Source organism: Pogona vitticeps, chromosome 2 (assembly GCF_051106095.1).
Source record: "Pogona vitticeps strain Pit_001003342236 chromosome 2, PviZW2.1, whole genome shotgun sequence".
NCBI lineage: Eukaryota > Metazoa > Chordata > Lepidosauria > Squamata > Agamidae > Pogona > Pogona vitticeps.
Window position 1 is genome coordinate 138,063,236 of NC_135784.1, and position 15,843 is coordinate 138,079,078.

The 15,843-nt window shown below is 41.7% G+C and overlaps 1 protein-coding gene across 13 annotated transcripts in view; it reads left to right on the forward strand.

Annotated features, from left to right (window-relative positions):
• CACNA1G (calcium voltage-gated channel subunit alpha1 G) overlaps positions 1-15,843 on the forward strand; it is a 208,665-nt gene that overhangs the window by 101,306 nt on the left and 91,516 nt on the right. For all 13 annotated transcript variants that reach the window (XM_078384211.1, XM_078384216.1, XM_078384217.1 and 10 more), the window contains 5 exons: positions 837-930; positions 1,625-1,809; positions 2,027-2,473; positions 10,147-10,247; positions 13,575-13,698. In XM_078384211.1, the coding sequence (XP_078240337.1) occupies positions 837-930; positions 1,625-1,809; positions 2,027-2,473; positions 10,147-10,247; positions 13,575-13,698 (951 nt within the window). The remainder of the gene's footprint in view (positions 1-836; positions 931-1,624; positions 1,810-2,026; positions 2,474-10,146; positions 10,248-13,574; positions 13,699-15,843) is intronic.

Consider the following 15,843-nt stretch of genomic DNA (forward strand, 5'->3'; position numbering starts at 1 on the left):
AATGAATTTGTCCTATAGATAAATTGTCCAAATGCTTTTTAAAAACTGCATGCAAAGGTCTTGATCTGAGCTTATCCATGTGGCTGCAGTGTCTGTCCTTGTTATATTCCTTGTATACTGTATCTTCCCTTGCATTACCATCGTCCAACAGACTTTAATCAGATTTGTGATTAAAATGTGAGCTATTACGTGTGTGTGTGTGTGGTGTGTGTGTGTGTGTGTGTGAGAGAGAGAGAGAGAAGATATAGAATAAAAGAAATATAAGGAAGAATTATATATATGTATCTATATTCCCAGGCAGAACCACACTCACCCATCCACATGTATATGTACACAAAAAGATATACATCCATATATATGCACACCTGGGAATTTAGATGTGTTAGGAGTAGAGCTTAGAAAAGTTACTTTTTAATGGCAACTCCCAGTCTTGCATCGCCAGTAGCTTCAAAGATCTGGAAAAGTACACAAAGGAGAGAATCTCTTCATATTTGGCCAGTGCAAAGTTTAACTGTGCTTCAATCTGAGATTCTAGCAGGAAGGGTTAAATTGTCTGTTTCTGCCTCACTTGTCTTTTAGTTGCTTCTGAATCATGTACAGCCTCTCTCTGCCCTTTTTGCAAGGGTAATGCCTGGAGAAACTGATGTGGTATAAATATGTGCATGCTTCATTTTGTGGAAGGTGGTGTCCCATTGTGGTAACAATTTCAGTGGAACGTTAGCTATCTTATTGGTGGAAAAAGAGTCCTTTTATTTAGAAGTCAATTAGAAAGTGAATTTTCAGAGCTAACTTTCACTCTTTTACCCAGCTTGCTGAAGCATTTTGTTTTGATCTAGGGTGATGCTACAAAGTCTGATTCAGAGGGAGAGCTTTTCCCTCATAATCTGGAAGAAGACTGTGGATTTAAGAATAACTTTTCAAACCCAGCCTGTAAGTGACAACGTTGAGTGCAACTGATACTCCATCAAGTATAAGTGTTTTTTCAGTTTAGCAGTGTGTTGTGTTTTTGAGCAACAGATATTGTTTTCCTTTAATGTTTAGTTCTTGAGGTAATATATGGTTCAAGGAAATTAGAGACAATTAGGGAAGACAATATGTTGAGGAGAAATATCCTCCTTTGCTGGAGAGGCAATGATGCCTTTAAGGAGGATTTTCAAGCTGTAAAAAAAAATACAGTATGACTCATGGGTTGTCAGCTGACGGCAAAATGATACTTGGGTTAGTCACCTCCCGAATGATAATGTAAGGGAAAAGGCTTATATTGTGGTACATGATCGTGGTCCATTTCCCTGCCTAATGTTTATGGTTAAGAGTGCCATTACAGTACCTATTTGAGAGAGAAGGGGACTAGCCTTGCTGGCATCTCTAAGTGGGACATAGATAAACAGAGTGTTGCTCTTTATTGCTTGTGTGTACACAAGAAAAGGCATGCAGAGATAAATGAGAACACCTGTACTCTTACACATAGAAATGTGCAACAATCCTTTTAGAAGGAAGGGAGGGATGAGAAGGAGAAGCTCCACTAGAACAGAAGCTTGGAGCAAAGACAGCAGGTGTGCTGGCTACCTAGATTCATGTGTCTCTGCCTATAAGATATGATCTAAATATACCTTGTTTTTCGCAGTGATGGCTCTTTGTGATCACCCAGAGCTAAAGAAGAGTTTGACTCCTCCAGTCATCATTCACACAGCTGCTACACCTATGTCCATGCCAAAAAGTGCCAACTGTGGAGAAGCAGCTCAGGGCTACGATTCCCGGAGAGCTAGTAGTGTCTCCATGGATCCTCATGCATATGATCTCAAATCCCCGGTATGTGAGTTGTATCTTGCTCTCTATGTCTTGCCTTTGTAGTCATTTCCATTGATGTCAGTGTGGAAGAAAGACCTAACCTCTCCTCTTGCCTTTTAAGCTAATATCACCCATTTGAAGTCTTGAAACTGTGCTAATCAAGCGCAGGTCCAAGATGGCTACTTTTGTGGCAATCCTCAGTTGAGTTTTCTTCATGTCTTTGTCCATTTCATCTCAGATGAGTGCCCGGAGCTCTCCACACAGTCCCTGGAGTGCAGGAAGCAGCTGGAACAGCCGCAGGTCGAGCTGGAACAGCATTGGGCGGGCTCCCAGCTTGAAACGCCGCCACCAAAGTGGAGAACGCAAGTCGCTTCTCTCGGGGGATGGGAAGCAGAGTTCGGAAGAAGGAGAAAGCTCTGATGAAGAGCAGTCCAGCCGGACTGGGAGCATTAATGGCTCTATACCTCACCGCATGGAGTCATTGGAGACCAAAGGCTCCTTTGACTTCCAAGATACCTTGCAGGTGCCTTCTCTTTACCGGACCGGTAGCATACACAGTAGCCGCAGTTCTGCATCCGAGCGGCAAGACTGTAATGGCAAAACAACCTCCAGGGTCCTGGTACAGCAGCTTCATTTAGAAGATCCAGTTCCTGAGTGTGATGATATGGATGATGAAGGCAACTTGGTGAGTAGAACCTAGTACCTCCAGTCCCTTCACTCGGATTGGATCACTTTCTGTTTTTAGGTGGAAGACTGGAGGGTTTTCATTCTTGTGTATTTAAATGCTAAGCATCGCTCCAATGTGTATATACTAAGTAAGCATCAGCTGGACGACACATACTGTATCTTGTAGTCATTTGGATCCAGGATTCAAAGCATGTAGCTGAGAGAAGACACAAAGCCCATAGCAACTGAGATGCATTCATGGGACAGAACCTAACTTCTTAAATCTAAGTGTTAAAAGAACAAAGATGATGAAGCCATAAACTGGAAACATATCATTTCAGCTCTTTTTCTTCATAAGCAGCCGTGTAACCGAGTAGGGCTCCCTATTAGTAAACACATAGTAGTCTTTGTGTATCTTTTCAACAGGAAGAGGCTTTAGTCTAATTAAAGTTGGATCAAGGAGAACCTAATTAGCAAACACTGGTTAAAAGCAGTGGATACTAGTAGAAGCAAGAGAAGAATCATCATTAGTTTGACCTGATTAGTGGGGGGGGGGGACTATTATTGTCCTGTATTTTAACTTTCCAGCAAGTCCTTATATTTTGAACTGGGACTTTACAGTCAGGCTTATGCAAATTACAGTACAGTTGAAGAATGCATAACAATATATAGAGGCTTATTACCAAGAAGTGAGGTGCATGCTGGCAGGCATTTCCAGCTTTAGCTCCATCAAGTACAGTTAGAGAGATTACACAGGGCATCTATTAAGAAGGAACAAGGCCCCTGGGCACCTAGAAGATACAAGAGGTGACTAATCAAATAAAAACCTGCAGACTTCCTTCCTCGTACAGCCTTGGCTCCTGAAGGGGCATGCAAGGACTCTGGAGACTGTTGTCTCCTCTCTGCAGTGCAGGTACAAAAACATGACAGGAACATCTCCACCAATTAGGAACAAATTCTAGAAGAGTAGCTGTGTAGGAATATTGCTGCAAATATAGCAAGTCCTATGGCTCCTTAACAACCAGGAAATTGACTGGGAGGTTTGTGGGCAAGAACCCTACTTCATGATGCATGAATGAGTCAGTGGAAATATTCGTGTGTCTGTGTGTGTGTGTGTGTGTGGAGAGAGACAGAGAGGTAGACAGACAGGCCATATGCACATGGGAGGAAGTATTTCATAAATGTAGTGCCCAAATACAGAAGGCAAAGATGTCGATACACAGAAGTAAAGAGAGTCTTCTGACAAACCTACTCATTTCAGGCTGGAGTTCCACTTGTACAATGTGAGATAATTAGTCTTTCTAGTGAATTAACCAGGGTCAGTTACAACAGAGTCTTGAAGAACTTGTGTCAGATTTGCCAGTGAACTCCAATTTGGTAGCCTAGTATTTTTAAAAACACTTGTTTTTTTTTCCCTTCTCCTTGAGAGTGTTGACTTGAGAGGAGGATTGGAGTGTTGTGGACTAGCTAGACATGCAGTTTAACCTATTTTTAGTTGGGTACCTAGGAATTGAGGCCTGAGCAGCCATGGGTGTGTGGAGAGGTAAAATTTAATGTTTTGTCTCTCTGCTGCAGTTTTCCTCCCCCACAAAAGTTCCTCTTTGAAGGTGTTGCTGGCATGTCAAGGGAAGGCTCCAGGGCCACCATTGGAAGCTTCCCTTATTATTCCAGCACCAAAGGTAGAGAAGAATTTTTTTTGTTAAGACTGAGACTGCCGAAGAAAGTCAGATCTTACCTCCTCCACTTGGCGTATGCATTCATGAAATTGCTGTCATGGCCCAAAAATGTTCAGTCCTTGATTTCTCCCTGTTGCCGTTTCTAAGATCTGATTTCTGTCCCTTCATTTTCTTAACAGACAGCCTCCAGCTTGTATGGTGTAAACCATCAAAAGGTACTAGTGTCAATTGATGGCATGTGTCTCATTGAATATGTGCAGGTATACAACCCCATGACACTGCAGCTGATGTTATTCAGCTGCAGTAATGCTGCCCATATAGATAAGGAGGATGAGTTAGCACCAGGGTTTGATTCAGATACTTGAGAATTACAGCTGAGTGAAATACCAATTCTCATTTTGGAACCCTTAGCCCCTAATGTCTGTCCTCACAAACAGAACTTTAAAATGATCTTGTAATGGGCAGCCGTTCCGGTAGAAGCAGCAGGGGAAACTATTACAGATGAGAGAAAAAGAAAAGGAACTTTGTCCATATGAAAATATTTACTTGGAAGTTCTTAAGCTCAGAAGCTTGCTCCAGTTCTGTTGCATGTATTTGTTGGTATAACCTCCTCCAGTTGTTGTTGTTGCAACCCATTACAATCCATGGGAGTTGGGCATTAAGCTCTTAAAACTATTGCATTAAAAAAAGAGAGACTGGTCCCATATTACTCTGAATATTTGGTTTTACAAAGATTTGTGACTTGTTTTGGAGCTTCAGGTTAACTTTGGAAAATTAAAGAATGGCAATCACTTTTTCCTGTCAGGTGTCTCCAACTGTCTGCTTTCCCACTATCCTCCTTATGTCTTGGATAACTGTTTCGAGAGCACTGCTCTTCCTGCCAGTGCACTTTAATAATCTTGAATGTACGTTAATAACGCTAGAAGTTGCCAGTCCAAGAAATTTCCCAGTGTCCTTTGTAAGTAAAACAGAGATTGGTATGAAAGAGAATGAAACACATTTGATCCATCCAGTGTTCCCCTTCGATATATACATTCACATCTGGAGTATTAGAGCCTTTGCTCGCCTTAGAACAGTGCAGATTTTCCTCACAGTGTTTACTATCAAATGTATTTGTTACAGAGTTTTCTTCCTCCACATCTTTATTTATTCATTCATTCCGACCAGGTGTGTCTTCTGAAGTAGTCAGGGTTTGAATAACATCATTGAGGCATCACTTGTAACATAATGTGAGCTTTAGAAGCAATCAAGCTGATTGTAAGCAAGCTTGTATCTCTGGCCTTTGCAGAAAAAAGGATCTGCATGAGTTGAGTTAGAAAGACTATTTTAAAAATACCGTACAAAATCTGGGATCTGAATGTGGACTGTCTTCCTCTGGGACAGCTCAATATTCTTGATTTACAGTCGTGCACCTAACCTGTTTCCCTGAAAATGAGACCTAACCTGAAAATAAGCCCTAGTAGGATTTTTCAGGATGCTTGTAATAAAAGCCTTACCCCAAAATAAACCCTAGTTAAGTGAAATCCCGCCCTCCATCCTTTGCAGCAACTAGAAGAAGATGACATGACTGTATTTGAATAAACGAAGATGGTTGTACATGAAAAAAAATAATAAAACATCCCCTGAAAATAAGCCCTAATGTGTTTTTGGAGCAAAAATTAATATAAGACCCTGTCTTATTTTTGGCGAAACACAGTAGGTGTTAATTTCACTGTCTCAGATTGCCCCCAGCAGGGTCTGAAGCTAAGCAAATGTTTAGCCAAGGAATATTGAGTGGAAAGTGGGATCACCACCCACCGTTCTCTCTGTATATTCTCTCATTTGAATGATGGGCTTGAAACAATTACACAAACCCAAAATATCTCTAGCATTAAAACTGAACTAAAGGAATGTGAAAGGGCATTCTAGGCTGCTGACACATTCTCATTTCAACTACAAAGCCTTAAGATAAATGCCAAGTAATGCTCTGAATTGTAGATGTTTTTGGAACCCATTCAGATTAAAATTATCTGGACGAATTTACGACTACTACTAGATGTCCCACGGGAGGCCTTTTAGCTGAAACTTCAAGTGGACATAACCTCTTTACATAACCCTGCCTAATGAAGCCAGTCTGACTGGAATTTGAGGATTAGATGCTCTATTTTCAGGGTTCATTTGGGATTTGATCGGGAAACAAATAATACATTTTACTGCGGGACAAAGAAGTAAAGATCAACAATAAATTTAAATTTGCTTGATAGGTACAGTTCTTGTTCAAGAGTTCAGTTTGTCACCAAGTGATTTCTTTACAGTGTCATTCTTCTATCAGGGCTAATGAGGTTCAGAAGCAGAGTTCGTAACGAAGGAAAATTCTGTCCCTGCCTCCCTCTCCCAGTTTCACCTATTCTGTTCAATTACACTGACAGATCCAGTTTTTGATTGTCAAGAAAACCTAGTTTAAGAAGTACTGAAGACTTAGTGGTTCTATGCTATACTCCTGGAGTGTTTGAGATGGCCAGGTCAGCAGGACAATACCACTTTCTTGTTTGTAATAATCTGGATGGCTCTGGACTGGTGGTTTTTGGTGGTGGCAGGGTATGTGTGTGTGTTTGTATTATTTTTTGTTTGTTTTTACAAAATTCCTAATGTTTGTAAAAGCAAGGTATCAACTATGACTCCAAATGTCAAATAGAACTGTATCAGTTACACATTTGATTTAATTAACTGGCTCGGGCAGAAATTTTCAGGTACTATAGGGAGATGGTTCATTAAACCATAAAGGTGGTAGTTGCTTGATTTGGGGTGGGACTGCACTGCCCTTGCGATTCATATCAGAAGTGGTCAGGTGTAGTGGATCCAGATTTGCATAGGGATGAATTAATTCGTGCATCAGTGGCATGAAGTGCCTTTCATCAACTTCAGCTAACATATCAACTGGGCCCAATTCTCAAAAGAGATATTCTGGCTGTAGTTATCCATGGGTTTGGAACATCCAGACTTTACTGTGACAGCGCATTATACATGACGCTTCCTTTTCAGCTGGTCCCGAAAACATAGCTGCCACGTTGTTCCCAGGGACTTGATGTGTCCAACCAACTCCTCCAATGCCTAAAGGTTGCCGTAGGGGCCCAGTGTGTTTCCAGCTACAATTCAAAATGAAGGTATTAACCTGTAAAATCCTAAATACATAGGCCACACCAGAGTAGAACAGGGAGGCAAACACCCTCTGGAGACAAGTATATTTCTTCCATGATTGCATTTTGCAGGCATATCCAGAACTATAGGCAACCCCCGATAAGTGACAGGTGAGCTGTGCTCCCCTCTGCAAGACAGAGGTCTTTATGCTTCCTTTGCACATGCCCAGCACTTCATAATGACAGACATTTAAAATTAAAATGTTCATTTACCCTGAAAGAATTGTGTGGTGCCATAAAGCCATAGTAATAATATGCCTCATGGGAACTCTTATTTTGCTCACAGAAGTTACAATTTTTATGGCACTTCCCAAACTGATTTTTTTTGCCTTCAATAGGACCTCTCAGGGAGTGTGAATAATGGTTATTCTGAATAGCTGGACTTTTTTTTATTATGATGTGAAAAACAAAATCCATTGAAGAAATGCTAATTGGAAGAACAAATCAAACATAAATATCATTTTCTATGCAGTCCTGCATCCTTGCTTTGGAATAAACTCAGAGTCAAGGCAGTTCTTTGCATTTTTGGAGTTTCTGGTTGGAACAGAGAAACACAGGTTCCATTAGTTAGGGCCTACACATATGGGGCAGGAACAGTGATGAGGGGTTGGGCAAGATGGATCTGGGGAAAGGCATCATTCAACCTGGCCCCACACCTGATACTAATATCGGAACTGCAAATGTATTTACATTTTTAATTTCAAACAGGATGATTTCTTTCATACTCTGCACACCCAGAAAGGGCTGGATAAATAGGCATCAACAGAGATGTCAAACATTTCAAAGATGAAACAAGGGAGGATTTTTCCAGCTCATGGCTAATATTCACATGCTCAAATTATTTGACATCTCTTTAGGTTTGCGTTTCTCCCCTTGAGGACTTCTCTGATTTGTTTTGTCTCACTTGCCTTAATTTGCTTTCCAGCAGACTGTGGTTTCTACATGTTTGTGATCTGACCCGTGTAAATAGAACAAGCAAATTGCAGTTTTGTTTGATGGTTTCATTAAGACATTTTTTCCTAGTGCATTGAACCATTCTGCTCAATGACTGTCCATGTAGACATCCCTTGTAGACTATGAAATCAAGATTAGGCTTTTTGAACTGGCAAATTCAAAACTGAATTTTGTTCAGTCTACTGAAACCCCATGGTTTCTGGTCATGGTTCGGAACTGGGTATCATAAATATAAATGACCTTTCCTGCCAAGATGGATCTGGCAATAATGTTCAGTATGAGATATATTTTCAACACTGCTTGATTACTGTGCCAAGTCCACAAGAGTCCTTTCTCCCGTTATGTTTGTTCTGTGGGAGTTGCTACAGTGCAGTTACTTCCGGTGCCACCCACGCAATGGCCGAAAGTTCAGGCCCCCTTGACTGATCCCATCCAGTGTCTACTCCTCACTTCGATGTAGCTCCATTTTCCAGGAGAGCTGGCACAAGGCCAGAGAGGAGCCACTGCTTGGCCTCCATTTTCTTCATGGCATGCTAAGGCATCCTTCCTGTCCTGCTGCAAACATAATGAAAGACCCTTCTCACATTATGTTTGCCCCACGACATGAGTTGACTTGTTGATATCCACATTTAGTCTGGTTCGCACATTACACCGAGGCAAGCAGTAGAGACACAAGAGTATTGATACACGAGTTTGCCCTGCTTAATCTGCCACCACAGTATCTGTAACATGAGCATTGTGACTGAGATGCAGAAGATAGTTAGGCCTGAAACCTGTTAGACACTGGCAGAGTATAAAGCCCAACTGGAGTAAGACTTTACTTATGCAAGCATTGCCCTTGTTTAAATTGCCCTTGTTTAAATGGAGAATGCTGATAATACTACCTTGCTTGCACTGAGGCAAGGAGATTTTGGATACCTTTGTACACAACTGTAAAAAAAGGCACAGTGCTCACATTGCGGTCATTGATCAAGCAGGTTGATTCTATCTATATGGGGTGTGTGTGTGTGTGCATGTGCATGCCTGTATATATGTCCCACCTTTCATACAGGGTGTTCAAGGCTCTCTCTCATCACTTCAACATAGCTGCACACACGCGTACACACACACACACACACACACACACACACACACACACACACACACTTACATTAACTGTAAATTAGATTAGGCTGATACGTTGCTACTATGACTGCACCTATGAATGTGTAAAACATACGGTTGTAGTTCTTCAGAATAGTTGATGTACAATATACAGTATGTTAAATAAAACACCTCTCTATATTTCAGCCATAAAAGCAACCAGCCAACCAGAAATCCTGTATTCATTTATTCTGTGATCTAAAATATTGTCATTTTTATGTTTTGGTAATACATAAGATAAACAGTTGTATTTATTCTTTCTTAGCCTGCATTTTACTCCCAGTGATTTTGCTTCTAAAGTACAACTGCCCAGTTGGAGGGTGTCTTTAAGCAGATACTGTGCATAGCATTGCATCCTTTTGTAATACAATTCTCCAAGTCTCTGTTCCTGTTAGCCACCTACCTCTTTACACTGATTCTGTAAGTGGAGGAGCTTGCCTTTACTTTTAGACATTATTAATCCATCCTGGATCAACAGCATGAGCAACAGCTCCACATAGCCAGATGCGTTGTTTTATTCCTTGTTTTACATCCAAGATGTCACATATGGAGAAGGACTCCAGCTTGCACACCTGCAAGATTTCCTTCAGGTATCAGGAATTCTTCCACTGTCTGTTTTTCAGGTTTTGGATCCTGTGTGTGTGCTTTTTTTAATGGGCATTGCAGTCACTCACGAGGAACTGATCAACCTCTCACTGTGCAAGTTCTGAGTTTCTTTTTCTCCCTCTCTTTCTGTCTTTAAGAGCAAGAAAGAACGGATGAAGGCTTGGATAAGGGCACGCCTCCCTGCCTGTTGCAAAGAAAGAGATTCCTGGTCGATCTACATCTTTGCTCCTCAATCGAAGTAAGGCAAATCCGCTTGATTAATTTGAGAATTGTGGCAAGCAGGTCTCCAGGACTGTGTGCTCTGGGTGGTGGGGGAAAGATTACAGTATAGACTGGGACAGTCATAGAGCTCTTGTAAAAGTAACTGTTGCCAAGAAAACCAAGCAAACAAGCCCGGAAGGGGCTGCCAGAGGAAAGACTCGAACTTCTGCTCGCAGGGGCTGCACCCAACAGCACTTCTGAAATCCCTTCATTCCATTTTGCACTTTAGTTACAAACTGCACCAACAGCTACCCTGTTTCCCTGAAAATAAGACCTACCCTGAAAATAAACCCTAGTATGATTTTGCAGGATGTTCGTAATATAAGCCCTACCCCCCAAAAATAAGCCCCAGTGAAGTGAAACCTTCCCCTCCACCACTGCGCAGCAACCAGAAGATGACATGAATGAATGTAGATGGTTGTACATGAAAAAATAAAAATAAAACCATCCCCTGAAAATAAGCCCTAATGCATTTTTTTGGATCAAAAATTAATAGAAGACCCTTTGTTATTTTCGGGGAAACAAGGTAAGAGCTTCGGAGAGACACCATCGTTCACTAGTGGAGCATCTGCCCTGCCCATGGAAGGTTCCTGGAGAAGGTTCCTCCATTTCCCAAGAGCACTAGGTGGTAGTAGCTGATGAGAGATGGATTCTCTGCCCCCCCAAAAAAAATCCTGGAGGCAGAATAGATGGGACTGGGCTAGATCAAGAGTGTGTTGCCAACCTACAGAGATTCAAGGGCTGCCTACATCCATTCCTCCACCTATATATTTGGGGGGTGGATGAATGCAGGGGACCTCAAGGGGGCTGGGGAACGGATGCATTTGATCTATATAACCACCTTCTTTCCAGTCAGCAAGCATTTATACTGTATTTGTGTTTTGTTAAATAAGCCAGCTACTAAGAAATTCAGTAGCAGAGGTGAAACAAATTTCTTTCTCTGACAGTTATACACTATTCTCAGTCATACATTTTGAAGGTGGTAGCAGTGAAAGCGGAAATGGCTCCTTCCAAAGTACCTCTCCATTGGCAGAAGACTTCATCCTACCCTTGGTTTGTTTGGGGCTCCCCCACTTCATCCTCTCTGTGCCAGGACACTCCCCATTTTTAAGGGCCTCCACAAGAAATACCAATCCCATGATGAGATGGGATTTCTTTATGCAAAGCTATGCATGTTGTTTATCATCAAAACATACTGGAACAGAGCAGGAACTTCCCATAGTTCTTAATGGGTGCCTTCTGGTTGGGAGATCTCCTGGTCTATTCCACAGACAAAATTAGACAGAACTCCATTTGATGAATGGAATCAGAGAAGAACTATATAGCTTGGCAGTAAAGCCCACGCGTTTCTTGCAAAAGGGGATTTGTAGAAGCAAATCTCAAGTTCAACCCCCAACATCTCTGGGTTATTTCCTAATGCTTGGGAAAGACTCTTATCGAAGATCCTGAAGAACTACTAGCAATTACTGGAGATAATACTAAGTAAGATAGATCAACAGTTTGACTCAGTATAAAGCAGCTTCTTCTAGTGAAGAAGGAATGCACTTCTCCATGTGGCCATGGAAATACACATATGGCCATACAAAATTAATCTGTGTTATCTTTTTTCCTGTGATGACAGAAGAATCCCAGAAATGTCATCACACATAATGAATGTTATGAATAGGAACTCCTGGCCGCCATGGAAAACTGCTGGATGCTTGCACTTGAGCAGCTGCAGCAAATCAGTATATTACCAAATGCTTCACAGTCACTTAGACCTTATGATGATGTTTTCCTGGCACCCCTAGTTTGTTTCATGTGGGGCTTCCATCAAAGTGGTTATGATCAGTGACAAATTTAGTAAGACTTTTCTTATTTGTTATCCTCTTTTCTCAAGAAATGCCATGGTTAAATTGGAAACAAAGGGCTGAACTAGATGCAAAATTGGGGGGACTTAGGACCAGCTATCCTGTGGAGGGGGTTGATATACAGAGACAATAACCATAAAGGAGAGAGGGTTAACTCTTTTCTCCGGGCAACATTTTCCTCATCTTGATTGCCCTTCCCAAATCTGGCGTTTCTTCCCTCACAGGAAAATATACAGGTACCCAGGACAATGAACGGTAACTCTTGGGTAAACATACAGCCACCACTCAAAACAGAGATAGTATTTTTTCCCCTTTCAGTTCTCTTAGCAGTATCAGGCTGTTCAAGCCAAGAAAGACAATCAAAGCCCTAATCCCTTTTGCACACTTTTTGGAGTGGAATATTGACGAACATGCTTGCCTATTTTTGCAGATATTTATTGTAGGATAAACATGGAACCTTTTGATTTAATTCTGGAGGAACTTCAAATTACTATCATTTGTTTTGAAATGTGTTGGGATCAAGAGGCTTAGGGTGAGATCGTGTAAAGCCAATATTTCTCAGGCCCTGATAGATTAGAAGTCCTGTCTTAAAATTAAAAGTAAAACCATCCTCATGCAGAAGATTTTTTCCCTTCTTTTTCTTTTAAAGGAAAGGAATGGTCTTTTCTCAGAGGATCCCGTTCCCACCACAGTCCCACAGCTTTTGCAAGATTGGCTAATCTGCTTATGCCTTTGACTGAGAGGCAACAAGCACACATTGGCAGCTCAAGCGGAGACGCTGTGGGTGGTTCTGAGAATAAATTGTGCTGCTGCCTCTCTGCATCAGGAGGGCATGGAGAGTCCTGTTGCGCTCCTTGCAGAGGGCGCCATAGCCAAATGGATCACTGGCCTCCAGCAGAGGATGCTGGGAAAGTGGCCAGGGTGGAGAGATGGAACATGGAGAGAAAAGCAGTCGGCAGCTTCCCCTATGGTTGGCAGTTTGGAGTTATCAAGAGAGGAAAAAATTGAGCAATCGATGCTAAATTTCCATGGCATGCTAGCAGCTCTCATGGCATAGAGCTTGGGAATAAATAGGGTATAGCAAGGCAACTTTTTTTTTTTAAAAAAAAAGGCAAGTGTAAATGTTTCTGAGAGTAGAAGATTTTTAAAACAAGAGGGTTGAGTTCACTGGAAGGACCTTTGTGGGGAGCAGAAGCTTGAAAGGGCTCTCTCATGCCTGTTAAGAAACCTCTGATCCCAGACAATTAATAATAGCTGCAGTTTTCTTCTAATGAAAAACACACAGGCACATGGTCTAGTTGAGATTCCTGCTAGTGCCAGTTGGGGTTCCAGCTTCGTGTGGGACAGAAAGAGAATTGTAATAAGCATCTGTTTTGGAAAAGGGGCAGCAATCCCAATGTATAGGTTGTGTGACTGGAAATCTTTTCTGTGTTTTCTCTTCCTCTTCCCCCTAGATTCCGTATGATATGCAGTAAAATCATCAGTCACAAGATGTTTGATCATATTGTCTTGGTTATAATTTTCCTGAACTGCATCACCATCGCGATGGAACGTCCCAAAATCGATCCACATAGTGCCGTGAGTAGTAGCCAATCATGTTGCCACCTGGTCAAGAAGATCAGGCATATGCTGGGCATTTATCAGCACCTGCTCCAGAGCATTGGTTTATTTGCCAGAAGCGTATGGAGCACAAAAGAGAATAAATGCAAAATAAATATAATTATTCTGATTTTTATATGAGCAAGAGATTGGAGTGGGTGCCTTGCTGCATCTCTCTATCTAGGGAAGATTTTGTCCCTCTGACAACCTAGAGATTATAATTTTCATGTAGCTTTTACTAATATTGGTCAAAATTAAGATGTATATATCAGTATCCAATAGTGGTAAAACTTGGACTTACTTTCCTTCCCCCTTCAACCCTTTGTTGTATCAAAACACAGCTCTGATTGAGTAGCCACATGCTTTAGCAGAAGAACATCATTGCCACGGACATTATGTGCCTAAACTTTCTGGACCGTGGAAAGTAATACAAGAAGGATTAAACTGAAATCAAAGAGAAAACTGTCTTTTTTGACTGTCAGGCAAAACTGAGCTTTCCTCTTCACTCTGGCACATGTGTGACCTTTCACAAGAGATGTGTGTGAGGAAAAGACAACCTCCTCAGCAAGATCAGGGAGGACTTAGAGACAGAATAAATAAATGTATGGTTTGAGCACACATTGTGGTAGGAGTGAGGGACATCTGTGGGCTGCTCCTTAGGCTGCATCCCTTAAGTGGCACCTCTGCTGTTTCTGCAAATAACAGGATGGCCACTGTCAGTAGCATCCTGGGAAATCTGCTAGGAAACGTGGTGCATGCTTCACAGATTCTCTGGGATTTCGACTGCAGAAGCTCCAGTGATGGAGATATGACCACGGAGTCGCTCATAAGGGCCTCACTCTTCAGGGCTGCATATTCCCTAGCCCTCTGTTATGGGGATCACAGATACAAACATACAGGCTGTGCTAAACTAAAGACAACATTAGTGTCTTGAAACCAAAGCTGGTTTTACAGCCACATCCAATCCACTTTTAGCTCCTACTACACACAAGCAAAAAGGCAAATGTGGCTTCAGTTTTGCATTGCTGCCTGGATCCAGTTTGTAGTTGTGTATCTCCCCATTATTAATGCACAACTGACTTCAAAATTTGCACTGAGGTGCAATATCCATGTATCCTTGCCCTGCTTCCACTCCTGGGTCATACATTATGGCAACATACAAAGACCAGGCCTCATCTGTTTATAATTGGCTGCGGGCTTGCTTTGCTTTGTTCTTCACCTGCATGGTGTTAATTGAGCAATCAGTGCTCCTTCCCAGCAGTGGGGTGCAAAGGGTTTCCACTGCTATTGGCTCTACCCCTACCAAGCTGCCTTTAATTTTGCTTTGCGGTATCCAAGCAAGTATCCATGTATTGAAGACAGCAAGGCTTCCTCGCGTTCTTTTCTTTCTTCCATCCTGTTTCCCAAGGCAAAATCAGCATGTCATAATATATGACACAGCTATGGCATCTGTCACAATGTTCTTCCCCAGTAAATGTCCCGTCTGCTTTTTTTCCTTTCTTTCTTGGGTTAATTTTTGGTCCTTTCCATCTGTTCCATGTTGGAATTCAAGAATGGCTGCTTTTGGACTTTCTCCTCCTATTTTTTTATCCATGTCTGTTTCGATGGGAACAAACACCATTGTTCTACTTCACTGAAACATTTGTGTTGATCAATTTCTGGGGAGTTCCCTCCCCCAACCCAGACTTTTCATAGCCACGGAATCTGCCAGTTAAATCCCCACCAGAAAAAGCACATCCGTGCAATTGTTCTCTTATTTTATTTTGGTTTCTTGCTGCCTGATCCTATTCATATTTACTCAGAGATAAGTCCCACTGAGTTCAATCGGGTTTACATTTTGGTAAGTATGTGAAGGGTAGCAGTTTTAGAAAGGCAAAGAGACAGGCTGAGAGAAAATGCGCCGCCACCAGCAACAGTGTTGTGGATTGTTCCTCTTACATTGCTAAAGTTTATTCAGGGTCTAACTCTGTGCTCTTATTTTCCTTTAACTGAAATCCAGAGCAGAAGCCAGGTGGGGTAGAGTGGGGATCATAGTTAACTTGAATGAAATGAATCCATTTTAATCCTATGAGTTTCAGATATTATTTATTTGGATACTTACAGATTTAAAAATCTGATTTTAAG